The 17,073-nt window shown below is 52.7% G+C and overlaps 8 protein-coding genes across 8 annotated transcripts; 3 read left to right on the plus strand and 5 right to left on the minus strand.

The window, feature by feature from the left end:
• Window positions 1-124: 124 nt before the first annotated feature.
• On the minus strand, window positions 125-1,778 carry NUU61_008440 (uncharacterized protein; the record flags this gene model as incomplete). Its single annotated transcript, XM_056658965.1, has 4 exons — window positions 125-358; window positions 423-798; window positions 846-1,594; window positions 1,647-1,778. 4 exons carry the CDS (start codon window positions 1,776-1,778, stop codon window positions 125-127), a joined length of 1,491 nt encoding a protein of 496 aa, XP_056507258.1.
• Window positions 1,779-2,519: 741 nt separating this feature from the next.
• On the plus strand, window positions 2,520-3,269 carry NUU61_008441 (uncharacterized protein; the record flags this gene model as incomplete). The annotated part of the gene is made up of 1 exon (XM_056658966.1): window positions 2,520-3,269. One exon carries the CDS (start codon window positions 2,520-2,522, stop codon window positions 3,267-3,269), a length of 750 nt encoding a protein of 249 aa, XP_056507259.1.
• Window positions 3,270-3,786: 517 nt separating this feature from the next.
• NUU61_008442 (putative MFS transporter) lies at window positions 3,787-5,337 on the minus strand (the record flags this gene model as incomplete). The annotated part of the gene is made up of 3 exons (XM_056658967.1): window positions 3,787-4,859; window positions 4,927-5,134; window positions 5,191-5,337. The coding sequence occupies 3 exons, from the start codon at window positions 5,335-5,337 to the stop codon at window positions 3,787-3,789; spliced, it is 1,428 nt and encodes a 475-aa protein (XP_056507260.1).
• Window positions 5,338-5,956: 619 nt separating this feature from the next.
• On the minus strand, window positions 5,957-7,340 carry NUU61_008443 (uncharacterized protein; the record flags this gene model as incomplete). The annotated part of the gene is made up of 5 exons (XM_056658968.1): window positions 5,957-6,118; window positions 6,160-6,715; window positions 6,784-6,907; window positions 6,974-7,106; window positions 7,170-7,340. The coding sequence occupies 5 exons, from the start codon at window positions 7,338-7,340 to the stop codon at window positions 5,957-5,959; spliced, it is 1,146 nt and encodes a 381-aa protein (XP_056507261.1).
• Window positions 7,341-7,962: 622 nt separating this feature from the next.
• Window positions 7,963-9,042, plus strand: NUU61_008444 (sugar phosphate isomerase/epimerase family protein; the record flags this gene model as incomplete). The annotated part of the gene is made up of 1 exon (XM_056658969.1): window positions 7,963-9,042. One exon carries the CDS (start codon window positions 7,963-7,965, stop codon window positions 9,040-9,042), a length of 1,080 nt encoding a protein of 359 aa, XP_056507262.1.
• A 1,705-nt stretch (window positions 9,043-10,747) lies between these two features.
• On the plus strand, window positions 10,748-14,082 carry NUU61_008445 (uncharacterized protein; the record flags this gene model as incomplete). The annotated part of the gene is made up of 4 exons (XM_056658970.1): window positions 10,748-10,996; window positions 11,045-11,796; window positions 11,869-12,877; window positions 12,928-14,082. The coding sequence occupies 4 exons, from the start codon at window positions 10,748-10,750 to the stop codon at window positions 14,080-14,082; spliced, it is 3,165 nt and encodes a 1,054-aa protein (XP_056507263.1).
• Window positions 14,083-14,455: 373 nt separating this feature from the next.
• On the minus strand, window positions 14,456-16,393 carry eng2 (putative GPI anchored endo-1,3(4)-beta-glucanase; the record flags this gene model as incomplete). The annotated part of the gene is made up of 1 exon (XM_056658971.1): window positions 14,456-16,393. One exon carries the CDS (start codon window positions 16,391-16,393, stop codon window positions 14,456-14,458), a length of 1,938 nt encoding a protein of 645 aa, XP_056507264.1.
• Window positions 16,394-16,643: 250 nt separating this feature from the next.
• Window positions 16,644-16,904, minus strand: NUU61_008447 (uncharacterized protein; the record flags this gene model as incomplete). The annotated part of the gene is made up of 1 exon (XM_056658972.1): window positions 16,644-16,904. The coding sequence occupies one exon, from the start codon at window positions 16,902-16,904 to the stop codon at window positions 16,644-16,646; it is 261 nt and encodes an 86-aa protein (XP_056507265.1).
• Window positions 16,905-17,073: the final 169 nt, after the last annotated feature.

A 17,073-nucleotide genomic window follows, 5' to 3' on the forward strand; every position in this document is an offset into this window, starting at 1 on the left:
ATAGAGGGTATGAGGCGAAAAAGCGATTTTCAGGGATGGCGCAGTCTACGTTAAGGTAGAAAAAACTCAGGACAGACCGAAGAATCACAAAGTATGTGACTTGATAATATTCAAATTATACCGATCATACGTCCTGGAAGCGCTTCATTGGCCCATATCGAGACGTGAAGGCGCGTAATGACTTGCCCCAAAAGAACAATGGGATGGCGCATAGAATACTCACCACCTGGATCGCTGTCATCTCGCCAAAGACGGCTGCTGGCCCTTGGCGTGCGATCCAGTCTGCTGCATACAGCGAGAGGAGCATGCCGATTGTGTTGCGGATGACGAAAATAATCACGAGAGCCTCACCCGTCACCTATTTCAAGATCAGTCACCCAGAGATCCAAGAACCTATCTCGCTTCTAATCGACAAGACCTACCGGCTTATATGAGTCCAACGAATATGTCACGGCCACATTAGAAATGGCTGCTACTCCGAATGCCTGCATAGCATACCCAACCGCAGGACCGATCCAGTGCGTCTGATGGGCGACACAGAGTCCGAAAATTAAGATACCCGCCGGGCCGATCGTGCCCGGGATAATAATCGCAGGCAACCGATACTCGGGCATCCGAACACCGCCGTGGCGGATAGTGCTGCGCGTGGAGATGATGTCGATGAGGCGGCCGCCGAGGTAGAATGCAAGGACCGATCCAATGAAGCCAGCTAGCGATAGCAGGCCCAGGCTTCCCAGCTTCCAGTTATAGGGAGGCTTGGTGAAGGTGCGAGAAGAGGTCAATTGGACCACAATGTTCCTGCGTCTGTTAGCGAAGAACCTCGTTCCCAGTAACGACGGACCAACCATCCCACAGAAATCCCAATGGCAAGCGAGCACCAAATCAAGGGTGGATATGAAGCATTGAACAGGATATCCAAAAACGCCTGTACGAACGAGGCATCCTTATTATAACCAGCAGTCAGCGACATCCACTGCCATTGTGATCGTTTCGTCCCTGGTGACGATCGTGCTTGGTGGCGCTGGACGTATGAGGTCTCTCGAATCGTAAAGACCGCAGTCACGCAAACCACCCCAACCGCAATAGCGAGGAAATAGCACATCCAGCGCCAGTTCTGTTCTTGGACCAGGTACGCATTGATCAGCGGGCCCACAAACAAACCCGCGGTCATGGCCAAGTGGAAAAACATCATGTAGTGGCCGCGATCCTGCGGAGCGACCATATCCGCGACTACAGCCGGCACCGTGGCATCGGCGGCAGCGGCGGCAAATCCGGAGAGGATCCGAGATGCAAGTAGCTCCCCATAGCTGGTGGCCTGGCTGGACCACACATTCATCATGCAGAGTGCCAACATGGCCACCAAATAAACTGGGCGCTTGCCAATCACGCGCATCAGAGGGACCCAGAAGATGTTTCCCACGCCAAAGAGGAAAACATTGAAGCAGACGAGTTCGCCTGCTTGGGTCTGGCTGACATGGAATTCGCGGATCATGGCCTGCGTTGCGACCGTGAAGTTGCTCGAATTGACATTGGCCAAGAAGGTGAACGAGCAGATGGTTAGATACGTGAACAGTTTAGCCGTGAGCGACCAATTCTAAGACCTCATGTCAGCAGTGCCAGCATCGAAGAACGGAAAATAGCGTTACCTGAGGGTGGTTGACATCTTGATGTTCGACCACCTTCGAGTCCTGGGGGGCGCATTGTTTATCGGCCCCGGCCATGGTCTCCAGATGACTGGATGTGGTATAGAAATGAGGCTCTGGTTTGGTGTCGGTCATGCTGGGAATGGGCTCGGATCATATAAGGGAAACGAACCAGTTGATCTGGGGGGCAGGGCTGATTCTTCAAATAATCCTCATGGGCTGGCTTCCCCACAATGCTAATATGGGGAAACCATGCACATATCCACTCTGCAAGCAACCAGAGGCATTGCCAGAGATGAAGGGGTGAGTGGTGGACAGGGGGAAACCCCCGATAGTCGGTAATTCAGAGGAGAGTGATTGCTCTGGACATGTTCATAGCGTGTCTTTGCGCAATTAATTCTCTGGCCCACTTGGACTGGGAGCGTCGATCTGCGCTCGGGATTCCCGGTCCTCGGTCGACATGGAGAGATGAGTTGTCTGATGATGTCTGCTGATGATGGCATTGTCCATGCGGGGGATGTCTTTCGTAGAAATATTCTTTTCTCCTTCTCCTGTGTCTTCTTTGTTTTGTGTTGGTCTTGGGAGACGGCTCAGCGTCCGCAAGAGTGCGGGAAACTGGTCGCATGCCCCCTCCACGTACTATTTTTGAGGATGTTGGCTGTGTTGATGAATCTGGAGATAGAAAAAAAAATTATCATATTCTGATTCAAAAGACATGCGAATGGCAGCATTGAAAAACATGGATGGGCGGAAATAACCCACAAGGTGTCCGGGGAAGCGGACAGAACTCCGACTGAAGATACTACTTCTTCCTTCGCTTCAGAGCTCCCTTCTATGCTTCCCACAACCCACCCCTCCACCATTCCAACATCCAAGATGGGTCTCATCAGTCGCCTGTTCAAGGTGACTGCCGCCGGCAGTGTCGCCTCGGTCGGCGTCTTCTTCGGAGCCACGCGCAATGACATCTTCGAGCCTCTGGACACCTCCGATCACATCTTCCACTCCAAGTTCTTCCACAAGTACAACCCAAATCGCAACCCCACAGTCCATGACCTCTGCGTCCGCCGCATTCCTCTGGACAAGATTGACCCTGCGCTCCTCGAGAAGAAGGGCAAGTTGGTCGAGGCATTCTGTGCCGGTGTTTGGGGTGGCATGGGTGAGATTGACGCGCCCCTCTCCGAATCGCCGGTGATTCACTCTCTAACTTTTTTTTTTTTGATGCTGGCAGGCTATATCCCTCAGCGCGCCTTTCTGTCCCGCAAGTACGAGGGGCCGGACACCGCCACTCACCTCTGGAAACGATCGGATCTCCTCTCCAATAACTACGAGGTGGGCACCCTCATCACCGACCACTTTGAGGTCATCGAGAAGACCGAGGACCGTATTACCGTCCGCTGTGGAGATTCCCCCCGTATCCGCGAAGTCCGAGAGTCCGACGGTCTGTTCGAAATGGCGGCGGTCGTCAAGGAGGATGAGGGCATTGCCGAATTTAGCCTCAAGAGCTGCTTCTACCAAGGACTCGGCAAGTCCGAGTCTGAACCCATGCCTCCGACAATTCTCTGGTTGCATCAACAATACACGAAGCTGCTGCTGGAGACTGCGGTGTTGAAGAAATGCATCAAGTGAAATGCCCCGGTGGGGCAGGGTGCCGTTCCGATCAAAGAATTACCATGATGTCTGCAATGGATTGTGTTTGTATGCCGTCCGTTTCGTGGGGAGAGGTCTTGTATCAACAAGTATTTCGCAAGCTCAAGTGTATATATCCCAGGCTTTTGAACCGCCCCATTCAAGCTCTTTGCGTCGATTACCTTTGAACATCACTTTTACCGCTCTTGCATCTGGTGCCATTCTGTTTCATGTCACTTTGTGACCCACGCCAGCCGAGCATGGCGCTATATCCAGCAGCATCCAGAACAATGGCGTCTCGGTCTTACCTTCTTGTCCTCTCCTATTTTACTCCCTTGGCAAATGCTAGTATATAAAGTGATGACTGGTATGCTGTTTTCCGAATTTGATGCATGCGCACCAGAGCAATTCTTGTACATGCTGGGTATATACGTCCAGGTCGCGCTATGTACGCGATCCAATGCAGAATGCCGCGTTTATTGAATCAATGGTTTCCTCCCGACACTCGATCATTATATTATGCCTTGGTCACTTCAGACCGAGGCTTTTCCTCCGAATCCTCCGGATCTTTCCCCTCCGAGGGATCTGGGTCGCTGGTCAGAGTGACTGCCAGGACGGTCGGAATGGCGATGACCAGTGATCCCATGCACAATGCCCAGTCCATGGTGAACTGGGTCATGGCAGGCTTCTCGAGAGCGTTGATCCGCCATGCCATCGCTCCCCCGGCGCTTTGGAAGGTTTTGTATGCGCCCACCAGGATGGCCGTAACGGCCGGGGTGTTGGACCGGGCTCCCACGAGCCAGTAGCAGAAAGACTGCCAGAACGCATCGTAGGCGCCGTAGAAAATGTAGAGGAACATCGGCCCAACCGAGGTATGACCGTCACTGTAATCAACGTTCTGCTTAATGCCCTGCGCGAGGCGATGGCTGGACCATTTCTGAAATGCATAACCACCGCCCCAGATGGCCATGCCCGTCACAAACAGAAAAAGCCATGCAATGCGAGCTCGGATGCGCCGGTCGAGTCCAGGCATATCAAGGATGAGGCCAATGAGGAGGCCGCCGAACATCTGCGCGATCCAATACAGCGCGCCATTGAGCGAGCGCGTGCGGATATCAAAGGTCAGGCCGTTGACCACATTTTGCTGATACGAATAAAAGACATTCGCCGAGAAGAACAATGGCAACAAGCACAGCACACGCCAGTCAGAAATGGTGCGCAGCGAGAGACGCATCGTCTGTCGCCAGTTCTTCTCGCTTTCGGGCGTTGTCAGCAGCTGGGGGGCTCGCACAGCCGATGGAGAGCAGATGAGCAGTCCCAGCAGCCATCCAATTGCCATGAGGATGAGGAGGGCAATGTATGTTCCATTCGACACCGTCCCACTTTTCGAGTGGAAGTTGAAACCAAAGCTAGCCAGAGACCCGACACCACCACCGAGATTGAAGATGATCCAGAAGATTGCGATTGCGCGCCCTTTTTGTGACTCGGAGACGTAGGTGGTCATGATGGCTCCTTGCGCCACCCAGATGAAGGATGTCCCCACACCGAGAATTGCACCCGACACAATTACAAAGGTACCGTTGCTCGTGACTATGGTGATTCAGATATGATCAGTGTCTCCCCATGCTATGCCCCATGCCGGGGTCGTCTGACATACAGTTGAAGCACAGAAGACTACCAGAGTATAAAGGGTATGTCCATCCTCCGAGCAAAAGACACGCCCGTGGACCAACACGGTCGAAAATCGGCCCAACCACAAACAGAGCGGTCGCGGCTGTCGCTGCGAGCATCGCAACTGCCGCATTGGCTGCCACCGTCTGGTCAACCTGCCCAGCACCGCCGAGGCCGGTGAGGGCATTGTACATCTATCAGACCGAGTTAGTTCCCAGCTCCTCCCCAGGACCAAAAAAACAAAACTTACCCCTGGGCAACAGAAACAGATGAAACTGATCAACAGGATTTGTCCCCAGCGGTGCGTATATAGATGGTACATAATAGAACGGTTACCATGCTGGCCACCGTTGGACATGGCATCCACTTCATCCTCGACTCTTGCTTCCTGAGACATTGATGGCTTGACTTCACATCAGAAGTATCGATGAACGATTGTGATGTTCTCTCCTGCCGAGACTTGTGTTTTCCTGGACGATGCTCTCATCCCTCCATTCCAACCAAGCGCCGTGGCATTCATGGCATCCATAGTGGAGCAAAGCCATTCGACTGGTATGTGCTCGATGAACGCTTCAACCACAGGGCTTCCACGAAGCTAATACTTTCCAATGGCGAATCTTGCCAGAGCTCCTTCTTTTGACTCCTTTACTGGGGTAGAGATGCTCCACGGGGGAGCCTCAACCGTGGCTTGAAAGTTACCCACAGGGGGCCAGCACCATAAAACGGAGCACTTGGAACCATTGGTGGATCAACAATACGGGTCAATGAGCTCTGGCTCTCAAGACGTGGCAGCTCACCACCGAGATCTGACGAGTTGGCCCCCGGTCTACTGCCGCAATTTCGAGTATGGAAATCGCTGCAACCGGAGAACTTGAGGTCGTCAACGTCATAATAATGAAAATTGAAATAATTATCATGCATTGATTAAAATGAAGTTAAACAAAAACATAGATATCACAGTCGCTCCGGTATATACACCTTGACACCCCCCGTACGTCAAATCTCATTCACGTTGGCTATGCGGCTTTGGGAACTGCTTCGATGACCGACTCCATGCCTGGACTCGGACTCCAGATGCCAGTGACTTCCAACCCTACGCTATGGAGGAGATCTCTCCACTGGCGCTCGGATCGTTCCACACCCGCCCCAATGCTCATCATTTGGATATCCAAGGACGCCTGCAACAGGGGGTGTTAACATCCGGCAAGACAAAGTCGACAATGAGAATTCGGGAATGGTTTGGGGCCATGGCAGACATCGTGTTGCGCAGGATTTTCTGGCAAATGTGGTCGGGCCAGTCGTGGAAAATAGCCCGGAAGTAGTATGCTCGCGCGCCTTGGACGGGCTGGGGGTCCAGGAAACTATATCCCATGACTTCGATGCCCTCGTGCCCCGAGACTCCTTCCACGACTTTAGGCAGGTCTTGTAAGACGACCTTGCCGGGAAGATGGCTGTATTTCTGTCTGAATCGCTTGAGATCGTGGCCATGGTTGCCCCCGATATCTACCAAGAAGACCGAGTCCGTACACGGGGTACCTTGACCGAGCAGTCTCTCGACGGGATAGAAATCATACCACACGGGCCGGCCCTCACGACGGCTGGCCATGTATGAGTTGAAGAGAGCCTGGTGTTTTTTGTTGCTTGCAAGCCACTCAAACTGGCTCTGCCCAACCGCCCATTGCATAGGGGAACGAGCATATTCCTCTGGGTTGAGGTAGTCATGCGTGCGGAGATACTCTGGCAACTTACTCAAGGTTGGAACCGTGAGATCGTATCTACATGCGGGAGTCAGCATTTCGACCAGAATTAGGTAAAAGGAACGAGGAAAGGGGTGTTGACGTACATGCAAGGAACCCCATCACGACCGATGGGTTGAGTGAGCGCCACGGTCTTGTCATTGGCATGATACATCTCGGGCGCAGGCATCGAGCAGAGCCCGAGAGAAGCCATGACGCGCATCAAACGAACTGAAGCCGTACAAGTGAGCTAAGAACCCTAGAACAATTGATGCATGACCAGAGGGCAAACCCTACCGATCAAATCTTCATCTGCCCCCGTATATGCAGCCAGTTGCGTGGCGGAAACCCCGTCCTTGTGTGGCTTCTCCAGCAACAGCTGAAAGATGCCCAAGTCAATGACAGTACGCAGGGCTGCATTCTGAGGAGGCTGTGATCCAGTCAGCCCAGGTCAGACCAGCAAGCCTCTCATGCACCTCGTGGCACACTGTACCTGGTAGATCAGCCGCAGCACTGTCTCTGTCGGCGTTTCTACGGCCAACTTAAGCTGGTCGATCATCTGCAGCAATTCAAAGTGGGACTGTGGAGAAGGGTCCGAGGCCTCTTGCTGGGCCATTTGGCCCAATCGATGGGTCAAAGCATACAGGGGACTGGTGACGGTCATGATGGGAGAGATGATGGTGTTTGAGTCGTACAGGCAAGGATGACGGAAGTCATTCTGGTTGGACTTTGACCATTTTATAGCAGGTTTCTGGCCCCTCCAGTCTTCTGGCCCCCACGATCATCGGGTTAATGCGAATAGTGTTCTGTGGATGGTGTTTGGACCCGGAGTCGTGGATATATGGTCCCCGAAAGCAGTCCTATAGAAACCTAGCCTGCGAGGATGTGATTCCTTCGACTCCACTTGGACGAGGTGTGAACAACTCAAACATGTCAACGACACCCGCTGACACACAATTGCAATGTGCCAAACGCACCGTAGAAGTTGCTTGCATCGGGTACCACCACCATTGAGGTTCGGCCCACTTTATTGCCTTCAATCCCCCCTGAAGATGATCGGCTACGAAAGCAGTAGGAGGGGGCCAATTCCAGATGTTTGCTTCATTGGCTGATATTGGTCGGAATATTGGGGGATTCGAAGCAGGAGTAAGAAACCTTGAGAAATATCCAAATATTGGAAGATACGCCACGAAGTATATATAAGATGGGCCGAGGGCTTGGAAGTCACCTCGGTTCATCTCACAGCCCCCCCCCCCCCCCCCCCCCTTTTTTTTGTTTCTTGGACAATGCATTCACTTCCCAGTCCACCCACCTCGGTGTCCGACTCGCGCTGGAAACCAGCTATCGCAACCGTCAGCCTGGGTACCGCGTCACTACATCCCATCACGGCCAAAATTGATGCTGCTTCTCGAAACGGTCAACAGGGACTGGAGTTATTCCATGATGATCTCGCAGAGTTGGCCAAAGCCTTGCGTTCCCAGGCTCATCGCTCGACGACTCGCTCCGATCGCGAGTATGAACGAGATGCGGCTCATGTCATTCGGGATCTCTGTGCCGAGAGAGACTTGCGTATCCTTGCGCTCCAACCTTTCCGTCATTACGAAGGCTTGATAGACCCCAATCACCACAAGGAGCGGCTCGATGAACTCCAGCACTGGGTTGAGCTGGCGCAAATCTTGGGCAACTCGCTTTTCATTCTGATTCCGTCCTCTTTTCTGGACCCCTCGGAAATCACAGGCAACCGAGACCGGATTGTGGCGGACTTGGCCCAAGCAGCCGATCTGGCATTCCCCGTGCGTATTGCCTACGAGGCCCTGGCTTGGGGAACATATATCAATACCTGGGAAGATTCTTGGGACATTGTGCGGCGGGCCAACCGGCCGAATCTAGGCATCTGCCTGGATACCTTCAACATTGCGGCCCGGTTGTGGGCCGATCCCATCAGCCCAACCGGGCGTTTGCCAGCCAAAGCCGACCAGGATCTGCAGGCATCGATGGATCGACTCGTCCGGGAAATCGACCCGGACCGAGTGATGATGATCCAGCTGGCCGACGGCGAGCGAGTCGACCCCCGGTCCCCCTTTCTTTACACACCAGGTCTTCCCACGTTGCTGACTTGGTCGAGGAATGCCCGGTTGTTTCCGTGTGAGGAGGAGCGAGGGGGCTACCTTCCAATCCGCGAGGTGGCAGACGCCTGTCTCAATGGTCTTGCCTACACCGGTTGGGTTAGCATGGAAGTGTTCTCGCGAACCACCGGAGAAGATGACCCCCAGGTTCCCAGTGAGCATGCCGCTCGAGCCAATCGATCCTGGCACCGGATCTTGGAATTCTTGGAAGGGAAGCCAGAGGTGAAGCTGATTACTTAGGGCTTTTGCTCGAATGGGGCCTCTCTCTGGATGTCTTTTTTTCTCTTGGTATTTTTCATGATTGATTTCTAGCCAGCATGCTTTGATTGAATATAATGATTTATCTTCCTTTCTTTTTTTTTTTTTACGTCTTTCTTCTGCTCAAAAGAAAAAAAAAAAAAAAAAGGTGTTCGCAGGAAGTTTGAATCTTGCATCCTTCAAACAACCAGCCTGTAGCTGGCCGACCAAAACATTAGTAGGGCCCATGCCGCGTTCCCGATGGCGTGTGGATGCGATCCGTGCCATAGGTCTCCGGTTTAGGGGCTGCCGGAGTAGGGGACATGAGGGTTTCTAGAAAGACGGTGGATCTATCACATATCGATGTCCGGAACTGTCCGACCTTTTGTGTGAGGCACCGGGACGATCCTGTGGCGTTCCGTCTAGAAATACCCAACTTCGTTCGAGCGAATTTCCAAACCAAGAACAAGGCTGCAATGATCGACATGTCGAGCCCCGATCGGACGGTCTAGTACTCTGAATGCGAGAGATCGCCGCAGGGATGCTGCAGGGCCGTTGCCCGGTCCATCTCCGATCTCAATGAGCACTAGAAATAGGACAGAATTCCGATTCTCCCGCGGATCCCCTTGCCCGGGGAATCGGGACGATGCAGACCCACACCCATACGAAGGGTGCGTTGGGATTTCCAAAATGCCGAAACACTTGCATCGCAGCGTTTCCCGGAACTCGGTGTGGTCAGTGTTGCGTTTTCTTTTTTCTACCCACGCTCAATTCTCCTGGTCATTGAGGGTGTGTGCCAGACGATACTTGATTGAAGCAAGACCAAGAGGCTGTCTTTTGCCGTGAGTCTGCAATATGAGCTAAACTATACCGTCCTTCGGCATGTCTCAGAAAACCCTAGTCCCAAGGAATGTCCAACGAACCCTTGGTTTTTGCGAGTGTGTAGTCGTACTTTTCTCCGTTCACAGTCTGATTGATGACTCTATTAGCTCATTACCGGTATGCATCCAACCTAAACCGGAGCGTTATTGTAACGGTTTCGTCGGCAGAGGAGGTAGGCCTATTCTAATCAAACTTACACTCGGCCAGTTGTTTGCTCGAATATGTTCCGGCAAGCTCTGAAAGAGTGGATTCCAGGCTATCCCAACGGGATTCGAATCTCAACGGACGCCGATGTGTCTCGGGGACTTCTGTCGTGTACCCGGTAGCCACCAACGCCAGATGCGATTGAGATTTACCTCTAGAAATCGATTGCATAAAACAAGACTCATCATTTGGATGGCTTCTGGCAAGCATCAATTCCCCAGGGATTTGACCCGTCTGTTTAAGGGCCTTTGTTTGCCCCTGCACTGTGTTTTCATTCAGAATTGACATGTATTTATGCTGGGTGTGTTTGTGTAAGGCTGTTCCCGTGGAGTATATCGCTTCGATCCGAAGCCAAGTTTACAGCACACAGTCCCTTTTCATGGCTCAGAAGAGGCAAAAACGCTTCTCTTAATTGTAGCAGTCGCTCTGTCAATGCGGAAGACCGGTACGCTCCCGGGTCCCCGATTGCAGTGGGCTTGCAAAACACGGTCAAGAGGTCAACTCTGGTCGGATACATGTCAGTTCCTCGAGCTTAAATACTTTGGCTCTGGGTTTTATCTCCACCGAACAGATTTGGAGTTATTTGATCATCTTCCCAACTCCTTGAGAGCCAACATTCACCATGGGTATTCGACAAGGCGACCACACGGCCTCTTCGAGTGCCCCCGACCCATTGATCCGAAAGTTTGGGCGGCTTGATATTCTCGATGATCTCATTCGACTTCGTGCCGCAGATGCCGTTCAACCCCCGATTCTCGCCTATCCCAGTTCAGACCACGATGCTGCGTCCTATGAGTACTATACCGGACAGGATCTGGATGATATGATCGATTCAGTTGTCGCCATGCTCATGGATATTGGGTTCTCTCCAGTGAGTTTCTAAATTGTCTTAGCTCAGGCCATTCTAACCAGGATACAGCCAAAGGCAAACAGCCCCGTTGTGGCGCTCCTTACCCCGTCAGACCTCAGTATGGTCATCACACTCTTTGCTCTCAGTCGATTAGGTTATACGGTCATGATGCTCTCTCCACGGCTCGCGGGAGAAGCATGTGTCTCTCTACTTGAGAAGGTGGGCTGCGATACTATCATTTATGGAAATACCCCGAGCATTCGTTCGATAGTTGGGGATATTATCCAGCGAAAACTAGTCACTTGCCGTCCGACGTTTACCAAAGACTCCCTGCAAAACAAAGATGAAACTCGGGTGATGATTTTGCGTCAGCGTCGCGATTCACAAGCTCGGAACAAGGTCGCTCTCATTCTTCATTCATCGGGGTCTACAGGTACCCCTAAACCGCTCTTCCTCACCCACAAGGCGTTGATGACCCACCCTCTCAGAGGCCCCGGGCTTACTTCTTTCAACCCCCTTCCGTGGTATCATCTTCACGGGCTTTCGACCGCATTGCAGGCGATGTGGATGAGAAAAACTGCTTTTATGTGGAGTGCCGCACTACCATTGACCGCCGAATCTGTGGTCGCCGCTCTTGAAGCGGCGTGCCCCCAATCTGTGGCCGCGGTTCCATATATGTTGCAGCTGCTAGTGGATCAACCACGCGGAATCGCAGCTCTACGACGGTGTCATTTGGTTACTTACGGAGGGGCACCATGCCCAGACGAGCTAGGGGATCGCCTCGTAGTGGAAGGTGTGCATTTTGGCGGCTCCTTTGGCCTGTGAGTCCTTTGACCCTCTTCGTTTTCGGGGGTTTCTTGATTTTAATAGTCGAATACTGATATTCGGTGAAGCACCGAGGCTGGTCTTGTCGCAGAATCTGTTTCTCGGCCCAAGGGTGATCCTTACTGGAATTATCTGCGGTTCTTCGACAACATTCGGCCGTATATCTGGATGAAACCCATCGGCGAGTCACTCTATGAGTGCGTTTACCTAGCAGGGCATCCCGCCTTGACCACGTCCAACTCGAACGAGCCGTTGGGGTCATTCCACTCAAAGGACGTCTTTATGCCACATCCCACTATTCCAGGCCGGTGGAAATATGCGTCTCGGCTCGACGACCGGATCACTCTCGTGAACGGGGAGAAGGTGCTGCCGCTTCCCATTGAAGGCCATATCAAGCAACATCCTCTGATCCATGAAGCGGTGGTCGTGGGGTTGGGGAAGGCTATTCCGGGACTTCTCATCCTTCGAGCGCCCGAAGCTGCACATCTCCCAGACGATGAGTATTTCGCCAGGGTTTGGCCAACAGTCAGTGATGCCAACTCTCGAGCTGAGCAATTCTCCCAGATTGCCCGCGATATGGTGGCCCTGCTACCTCATGACTCCTACTTCCCCCGAACAGATAAAGGGTCGATGATCCGGGCACGGGTGTACCAGCACTATGCAGGACTGATCAACGGCCTCTATCGCAGAGCGGACCGCGGGGGCGAGTTGCAACTAAGTCTCCTGGACACCCGGTTTACCCTTTTACAGCTTTGTCGGGAAGAACTTGGGATCTTTATCTCGGGCGTCGACGCTAGTTTCTTCACCGAGGGTGTCGACAGCCTCAAAGCAATTCATCTTCGACGCCTCATCTTGCGACAATTCAAATTCGATAGTGGCCAATATCTAAGCCAAAACGTAGTTTTTGAAACAGGCAGCATATCCCAGTTGGCAAAGGTTATCTGTGCTGTGCAGCAAGGGGAGAACGTCGTCAAAACAGAGAGTGACTTTTCTGTGATGGTGAGGCTCATCCACAAGTACTCGTTATTCAGGAGGCATATTCCTCGACGAGCAATCGCATCGAATATGAATAGCGTAGTAAGTATACCCTATCGATCACCCACTTGTCACCATTCTCACAAATGAAGATTCTGACAGGAGCTACCGGGTTTATTGGCGCACATACCTTGTTTGAGCTCCTCCACGATCGCTCTATTTCGACTGTCTTTTGCCTCACCCGACGAGAATCACCGTTAGAGGCGGTCATTCATGCTCTAGCGGAAAAAGACCTGCATATTTCTCTCGAGCAGGCTTCCAAGATAACCGCGCTCACGAGTGGTCTTGACCAACCGGAGTTTGGTCTCGAGGACGATATACTCCGGCAAATGCGACATTCAGTGACCAAAATTATCCATATTGCATGGCCTGTTCATTTCAACCTGCCCTTGGGCCAATTTGAATCGCACATCAAGGGACTATACAATCTCATCCAGTTCTCCCTGTCTGTGCAACGACCAGAACCTGCGGTCTTGATGTTTTGTTCTTCTATCTCCACGGTTCTTGCTGCATCATCATCTAAGATTCACGAAACCCCCACACCGGATCTTACAAGCGCTTTGGACATGGGCTATGGGAGATCAAAGCTTGTCGGCGAGCGAATCGTCAGTCTTGCACGCCAGTCAGGAGCGAGGACACACTCACTGCGAATTGGGCAAGTCTCAGGCCACTCCAAGAAAGGCCTCTGGAACGACACCGAGGCTCTACCGCTGATGATCCGATCCGCGCTGATCCTCCGGACACTGCCTGACCTGCCCGAGACATGCTCCTGGCTACCAGTGGACAAACTGGCCGCAACGATCGCAGAACTCGCCACTGTCTGCTCGATGACCTGCCGAGAATACGGCAAGATGGAGGCATCGAGCTCGGCAGCAGTGGCGTACGAGGATGACTCTATCTATAATGTCTGCAATTCGCGCAAGTTTGCATGGTCGTCTTTGCTTGCGTCGCTTAAGCGCAGTGGATTTCAGTTTGACGCCGTTCCATTTGAGAAGTGGCTTCAGATGCTGCGAGAGAGCGAGGCTCGAGGCGAGGAACACGTTAACCCAGCTGTCAAACTGATTGATCATTACGATGCCATGTACAGCAGCAAATCATCGCTGGCCAGGGGTGCTCCAAAGACATTTGTCACAGAGAAAGCGGAGAGAGACAGCGTGACGTTGCGAAATGACCACTCGAGGATTATTGAGGACGGAATCTTAAGTTGCTACGTTCGTGCCTGGCTGACTCGATGGACAAGGGTGTAAGATGGGGTTATAGACATGGAAAACTGATGATCTCGGGAGTACAATGGTTTCTCGGTATAAGCAACGGAGTATAGGGATAGACGGTGACTCAAAGATAATAAACTAACTGATACTTTCCAATCCAACCTTGTATTAATCTCTAACATGAGCATGCGTGGATTGATCGTGGTCATAAAGTACCTAAGCTACCTATTCATTCAACACTTGGGCAAGTGGGATCACTTAAGAATAAGAAACTTCCCATCTCGACTCGTACACCTCCACTGGCACTCTATCAACGCCTACTGTACACGCGAAACCAAGACAAATAAGAGAAAACAAACGAAACCACCAAGCCACACGTATTGAGTCATTTTGATGATGAAATCAACGTCTATGCCATTAGTTCAGCACAGATGGCAGCGAGAATAGCCAAGAAAGACCCCGAGAGCTTGCTGGCACCGCCCGTGAAAACTGAGCTAGTGCCAGACGGCGAGGTACTTGGGGTGTGGCTGCGAGAGGGCGTAGCCGAACCGGTGGGAGGGTGGATAAGAGGCTTCGAGGCCTGCGAGGCCATCAAAGATGGCAGTCTGGGGGAGTCAGGGGCAACAGTGCCGGGAACAGAGCTCGACGCACCAGCGGCAGCGCTCGACAAAACTTGGTTGACAGCTGGGGTGTCTGCGACAGATTCCGCGTCATTCCCTTTTGGTGGGCCTTGTGAAACTGCATCGGCAGAAGCGTCCATCTCAGTAGGGTCGCCGTTTGTCTTGTGGGCATTAGGAGTGACAGCCGGAGCAGCCACGGTTTGATCGACATGTGTTGCTGGCTTCGGCTGCTCAACGGACACTGCAGAACCTTGGCTTGAGGAAGGGTCTGTTGGGACATCAGGTGCGGCCGATGGCGCCATCTTGTCACTTGCGGGTTGCTCAGTCACGCGGGGAGGTGGATCAGAAGTCGAGATAGTCGGAGCATCAACGGCGTAGGCGAGACTTTGAGACACGGAGCACATGGTCTTGGTCGAAGTGACATAGTTGGTAACATAGCGAGTTTTAGTGCTCTTCACGGGCAGACTTTCAGCCGAAATTGGATGGGAGTGCTCAGTGGTTGTGTCCTGGACAGGTGCTTCAGATGTCGAGATCACAGGGTTTGGAGCGGGACTTGAGTGAGAGCTGACGGGCAAATCTGTCAATGTGGCAGATGGGGTTTCCTGGCTGGAGATACTGGCCACGGAGTGTACAGACGAGGGAGCTTCGCTAGCATGTGTCTCCACTGCGGTCTCGGTCGCCTCGTGGGTTGCAGAACGGTGAGGACCAGGTGTGCCAGATCCATTGTCTTTCACGCCAGTCTGGTAGATCTTGACTGAGTTGATCTCCCAGTATGACTGCTCGAAATCGCCCGGATTTTTGGCGACATGATTGATACAGCTCTGGAATGAATCTGAGCCGGACATAGGGCAGCCCGATTCATGGAACACGCCACCGGCCCAGTCACCGCAGAAAGTCACATCGAAAGTGAAAGACTGAGGCTTGAAGCTGTTGGCGACATCACACGAGTCCTGCACGAGTGCCATGGGAGTACCGAACTCGGTAACGTCGGGTTTACCCGTGGAAAGCGACTTAGGAATGGAGCGGCGGGGGAAGAACCAGATCTTCAGAAATTCATCGGTCCATTGCATGGCATACACTCCACCTCCCTGACGGTTGAAGGAGTTGCCATAGCTGCCCTTGTCACCCTTGATCACACAGCCAACCGGCCCCAGGTCCTCGCCGCAGCCGGTGGCATTGACAGTACCACTCATGCCCTTATCCTCGATCTTGCATGTCCCAGAGGTGTGCATAACAATCTCGTTGTGGTCGTGCAAGTTGACACCCTCGATGATATCAATCTCGCCATCGCCGGGCCATTCCTTGCCGACAGACCAGAAGGCGGGCCAGCTACCGCAGGCAGCACCGGGCATGTGGGCAATGTCAGCCACCACCAGCGACTTGTCGTAGTACTTCTTGCTGCCGATGCGCACCGAGTCACGTCCCTTCCCACTGGGTGTGAGGGTGGTGTTGTGGTCAACGCCCAAATAAACACTGCCACTTTCCTTCACCTTGAAAAGACCAGCACTTTCCGCGCTATGGCGGTCAAGGTAGTTGACATAGCCATTGGTGGGATCTGACCCCGTATGGAAGTTGAAGTAGTCGAGAAAATGGTCCCCTTGCCACGTCTCCACCAGCTCATAGTCCGCCTTGCTTGTTGAACGAGCTAGTGACGGATGGGCAGCTGCAGAAGACGCCAGCAGGGAGAGGGCCAGCGATCCAGCGCTCAGCGAAAGGGGAGAAGACATCTTGAGAAATGGATCAAAAGCAAGACCTGTTGCCTGTCCAGAGAGAAAGAGTGGGATTGAAGCAGATATGAGGGAAAGGAGTCAATGAGAGACAAGCAATGCCGGATTGCTAGCAAGGAGAAAGGAATGTGCGGATGGCCGAGAAAGAGCGAAGCACTGCGACGCCACGGTAAATGGTATTTAGTCTCGAGCCCAGCCGCGTGTCTCTTGTTGTTCTCCGGTCGAGGCCTTGAGGCAAATGAAGGAGCTTTTAGGCTCCATTGATGCCTCCACCAGTGAGAACGCTCGTCTCTGTTGCCCCTAGGCTTTTCGCATTGGATACAATAGAGCATCCCGTGGCTGGAATTGGCTGTGTCGCATAGCAGAGGCTCAGTGGCGTTCTAGCCCAGGGCAGGAATCCACCGAAGCGAGTGATCGTCCATTCTTCAGCATTGTGAGACCGGACAAAGGATCCACTGGTCGCTTGCACGGCGGCTACATGGCGCTGGTGGTCAACCTGAAACAGGGTCATAGTACACGGGAGAAGCCCACATCATAGTGAAACAGAGTAATCCTGGCCCTGAACGAGGATGATACGGGAGAGAGGAAGATGAAAGAACAAAGGATGCATCACATCGTTTCTTCATGATATTTGGCTCTGACATTTGTCTCACATTCCTTGTGTATGGGGAATGAGCGAT

The sequence above is a fragment of the Penicillium alfredii genome, assembly GCF_028826965.1.
Source record: "Penicillium alfredii strain IBT 34128 chromosome Unknown utg000011l_segment0_segment0, whole genome shotgun sequence".
NCBI classification, from domain to species: Eukaryota; Fungi; Ascomycota; class Eurotiomycetes; order Eurotiales; family Aspergillaceae; genus Penicillium; species Penicillium alfredii.